The following is a 5,028-nucleotide window of genomic DNA, read 5'->3' as shown; positions in this document are numbered from 1 at the left end:
CTAGTGGAAACCTACCCCCCACCCCCAAGCCTTTCCTTGGGATGGGGCCAAACCCCACATAACCATTCCTCTCATCTCAGTGCCCTTCAGCACCCAGAAACCGGCCTGCAGAGGGCTGGGCCCACCAGAGGTGAGTGGGGAAAAAGAGAGGGGCGCCCAGAACCTGAACACCCCGCGCTCACTGGGTGCGGTTCCCTCCGCTTCCAGGTGTAGCGCCCCCCGCGCGGCACGGGCGGCAGGGCGTGTCCAGCATGACCCGCCGGAGCCTGTGGGACCTGTCGGAGGCCAACGTCGAGGACGGAGATATCCGCATCAACGTAGGAGGCTTCAAAAGGCGGCTGCGCTCTCACACGCTGCTGCGCTTCCCCGAGACTCGCCTAGGCCGCCTGCTGCTCTGCCACTCACGGGAGGCCATTCTGGAGCTCTGCGATGACTACGACGATGTCCAGCGTGAGTTCTACTTTGACCGCAACCCCGAGCTCTTCCCCTACGTGCTGCATTTCTACCACACAGGCAAGCTTCACGTCATGGCGGAGCTGTGCGTCTTCTCCTTCAGCCAGGAGATTGAGTACTGGGGCATCAACGAGTTCTTCATTGACTCGTGCTGCAGCTACAGCTACCACGGCCGCAAAGTGGAGCCCGAGCAGGAGAAGTGGGATGAGCAGAGCGACCAGGAGAGCACCACGTCCTCCTTTGACGAAATCCTGGCCTTCTACAACGACGCCTCCAAGTTCGATGGGCAGCCCCTGGGCAACTTCCGCAGGCAGCTGTGGCTGGCGCTGGACAACCCTGGCTACTCGGTTCTGAGCCGGGTCTTCAGCGTCCTGTCCATCCTGGTGGTGCTGGGGTCCATCATCACCATGTGCCTCAACAGTCTGCCGGACTTCCAAATCCCCGACAGCCAGGGCAACCCTGGTGAGGACCCCAGGTTCGAAATTGTGGAGCACTTCGGCATCGCCTGGTTCACATTTGAGCTGGTGGCCAGGTTTGCTGTGGCCCCTGACTTCCTCAAGTTTTTTAAGAATGCCCTGAACCTTATCGACCTCATGTCCATCGTCCCCTTTTATATCACTCTGGTGGTGAACCTGGTGGTGGAGAGCACACCCACCTTGGCCAACCTGGGCAGAGTGGCCCAGGTCCTGAGGCTGATGCGGATTTTCCGCATCTTGAAGCTGGCCAGGCACTCCACTGGCCTCCGCTCCCTGGGGGCCACTCTAAAGTACAGCTACAAAGAAGTAGGGCTGCTTTTGCTCTACCTCTCCGTGGGGATTTCTATCTTCTCGGTAGTGGCCTACACCATCGAAAAGGAGGAGAATGAGGGCCTGGCCACCATCCCTGCCTGCTGGTGGTGGGCTACCGTCAGTATGACCACTGTGGGGTATGGGGATGTGGTCCCAGGAACCACAGCAGGGAAGCTGACTGCCTCTGCCTGCATCCTGGCAGGTATCCTAGTAGTGGTACTGCCCATCACCTTGATCTTCAATAAGTTCTCCCACTTTTATCGGCGCCAAAAGCAACTTGAGAGTGCTATGCGCAGTTGTGACTTTGGAGATGGAATGAAGGAGGTCCCTTCCGTCAATTTAAGGGACTACTATGCCCATAAGGTTAAATCCCTGATGGCAAGCCTAACAAACATGAGTAGGAGCTCACCAAGTGAATTAAGCTTAAATGATTCCCTACAGTAGCAGGGAGGACTTGTGGTCCTCAAACACACATTAATGAGCTGCCTCTAGTGCCTCTGGCATAGTCCAGGCACCTTAGGGTTATGGCATAAGGAGTGTGGCCAGGCCCAAAGGGGAGAGATGCATGAGAGATGCATCCCGGGTTGCTCTTACAGTATTTAGAATCATTTTTAGAAGGTGGTGTGTCTGACATCACGCCTTTGCGCCTTCTAATGAAATGACACTCACTGGTGTTTGCATCATGGGCAAAAAATGTCCACATTTCTGCTGGATGAGTACCACCCAGAATGCTAATTTTTTTTTTGTTCACTGTGTACTCTACTCTAGTGCTTGTGGCCCAGTACTGTCTGTGAGTCTTTTGTGTTTCTTTTTCTGAAGTTGTCGTGTGAGTTCTGTACAAAAAGCCCCTACATGTCTGTCCAGTGGAAACACACCTATGGGGTCAGCAAGGATATAATGGGATTTTGCTCATGTCATGTGAAAACAGAAATCTCAGTTTTTTATTCATTGCTTTCATTTAGTTTTAATACCAAAACAAAGAGAATGTGAAGTTAAGCACATGACCAAGAAAGTCTGTGAGTTGTTTTATAAGTGATCTGTAGCTCTGTGACTTGCATGGGTACACTGGTCACGTTTAGAACAATGTGTGCTGATGTTCATCTTGTGAATGTTGCTCTTTAGAGAATGTTACTCAGTTAAACATGTAGTGAAGATAGAAATATATTTCCTACAACAGATGCTTTAGGGAGAGGGGCTTCAGCTAAATATAGGCCAAATTGTAGGATGCTTAATGGCTTTTCAAAGTCAGGCCTCTGTCTTCCCTAGGGTCACTGTGGAGACATTTATTTCTGGCCGAGGTTCCTGGTTTAGGTCCTTTGACCAATTTTGCTGTGTCTTCGATATTAGCATGTTTTTGAAATATTTATTTTTAAAAATGTTTAGAAATAAGGTCGTGTTGTCTTCCTCAACCAAAAAGAGGTTTACTGTTGTATTGTTTCCCTGAGGCAAACATTGTTGGGTTGCTAGCAAAGGGCAGTAGCTTAGAAATTGTTTTGCCTGTTCTGCAAGCTTATGAAACGAGAGCCCTTTTATTTACAAGCAGAATTCACTTAGATAATTTTGATTTGAGCATATAGTATGTTATATACAATGCTATAATTGCCCTGGAGCTCTTGGTATGACATGGAAGCTTGGAGTTGTGGAAGTGTGCACTCAAAAACACAGAAACGCATGAAGGCTGTGCTGCTTACCCGGGATGGAAATACTATAGTTCTTTTCTTAAGAATTAATTTATTTTTAGAGAGGGGAAGAGAGGGAGAAAGAGAGGGAGAGAAACATCAATGTGTGGTTGCCTCTCATGCACCCCCAACTGGGGACCTGGCCTGCAACCCAGGCATTGCCCTGACTGGGAATTGAACCAGCAACACTTTGGTTCACAGGCTGGCACTCAATCCACTGAGCTACACCAGCCAGGGCTCTCTTTCATATATATATATATATTTCTTATTTCTGTTTCAACTGCCTTTTGTTGGGAGAGGGCGGGTAGAGGACAGAAAAGAAGAGCTATAAAACAAAATATGGCTACTGTCATAAATAATTGGAAACTTCATGAAAAGCTCAATGCTGTAACTCTTTCCTTCTCCAAAATGCTTTCCCTCTTCTTCAGTTAATTAGCACATAACATTGTGAAGGGGAACCTGGGCCCCTTTGTAAGATGGTTTTTCATTATCTTTTAGGTAACCAGGTGGTTTTATATTTGGCTTCCATTATGGTTCAGTCTTTGGAAAAGGCTGCAGAATCCAGGGGTCTAAGCATGGAGTCAGGCAGGCTTTTATCTATGGCTTGGGCCTTTCCTAAACAGGTCCATTTTGAGTCTTAGTTGAAAGTAATACATACCTCATTGGAGTGTGGTGAGCATCCTGTCAGAAAGCTTTGTGTACTTGTAGTTGCCATGGCTACTACAGAGCAGGCGATTTTTGGATGAATGCACTAGTTGCGTATGCTCTTGAGTCCCCCAGTTCAAAACCTTCCATCAGACTGCAGCCTTATGCAGGGCGGGGAGGTGACCATGTCCTCATGCCTGATGGTCTACTATCTATGCCTGTTTCACAGAAGCATTAGGAAAAGGTGAAATGACTTAGGGGCAATGGGCCACCCAGTTAGAAGAACAGAGTTATTTTTTCAAAATTTGCACCTGGAGCACTTGGCTTTGGCTGATGTTGCCAGCACTGGAAGCCAGAGAATTTACAAAATCAGCCCTAGCTGCACTGAAGGCAAGTGATGGTACTAACTTGTGAGAACTGTTCAGTTTTGCCACAACTCATGGTATCGGGTCAATGATCGTGGTATCATGGCCACTGACCACAGAATGTGTGAGAAGTGGAGACAAGAAAGGAGGCAGAACAACTCAGTCACTCTCATGAGTATTTTTGTAAACAGGCACATAGTGGTTACTCTTTGCAGATGTGAAAGCTGGAATACTTGACTTTTCATTTTGGTAATGACTTGCATTTATCTGGTGCCTTTCATTAGGGGAATCCCAAAGTGCTTTAGAAACTGTCTTTTTAACATCTCTTGTATGTATATATATATACTTGTATAAAATTTTACTTTGCCCAACCTGGAACTTCAGTCACTTCTGAGGATGAGGATGTCCTAATAGCATCAAGTTCTCCAAGTGATGGTTTCAGATAAGAGGGAGAAAGAACAACCCAGTTGGCTTGAACATGAGTCCATTCCCACAAAGGATGGAGACTGGACTGTGATCCAGGAATAAATAGCTTTCCTCTCCCCTCAAGTACCACTGAGGTATGAAGTTCATAAGTGCTCACAACTTGGGCTTTGATGGATCTTGCTAGATAACATCTTATGTAGCAGTTTCTTCAGGTCCCTAAAGTTAATTGGTGGGGGGCAGGGGGTGGGGAGGCAGGTTAATTTTCTGCTCTGTTTCTGGAGTTAAGAATATACGTATGAAATGACATCATTTGTCACCAGGTTCTAAGACTGACCCATAAACCTCCTTTAGGGGCCTCAGTAAAAACTTCAGATCCCTTATTGCTGGCTGTAGGCTTCACTTCCAGAACATTTGGAGGTTATTTTCAATGCCATTAGAACAGATATATGTGCCAGGCTTTGCTCTAAATATATGTGATGAACATTTTGAAAGTGCTGCTTGGGAAGTGATACTATGTCTTTATTACATAGATGCGTATTCGCGATAGGTTTGTATTTCCTGCCACACCCCCACATTCCCTGGGTTTGCTACTGAGACGCGGCATGTTGTAATGCCGGGCTGATTTGTAGCTCCTAAGGTAGTAATTGGTGTTTAATATTTGGATTTGTTATT

The 5,028-nt window shown here is 47.3% G+C and overlaps 1 protein-coding gene across 1 annotated transcript; it reads left to right on the top strand.

The window, feature by feature from the left end:
- The first annotated feature begins 222 nt into the window (after positions 1-222).
- KCNS2 (potassium voltage-gated channel modifier subfamily S member 2) lies at positions 223-1,986 on the top strand. The gene has a single exon (XM_090282783.1). The coding sequence runs from the start codon at positions 252-254 to the stop codon at positions 1,683-1,685; it is 1,434 nt and encodes a 477-aa protein (XP_090138909.1). The 5' UTR covers positions 223-251; the 3' UTR covers positions 1,686-1,986.
- Positions 1,987-5,028: the final 3,042 nt, after the last annotated feature.

The sequence above is a fragment of the Furipterus horrens genome, unplaced genomic scaffold (assembly GCF_987537825.1).
Source record: "Furipterus horrens unplaced genomic scaffold, mFurHor1.1.pri manual_scaffold_7, whole genome shotgun sequence".
In the NCBI taxonomy this organism is placed as follows: domain Eukaryota; kingdom Metazoa; phylum Chordata; class Mammalia; order Chiroptera; family Furipteridae; genus Furipterus; species Furipterus horrens.
Note: the sequence above shows the minus strand (reverse complement) of the source record. Positions and strands in the feature narration are given on the sequence as shown.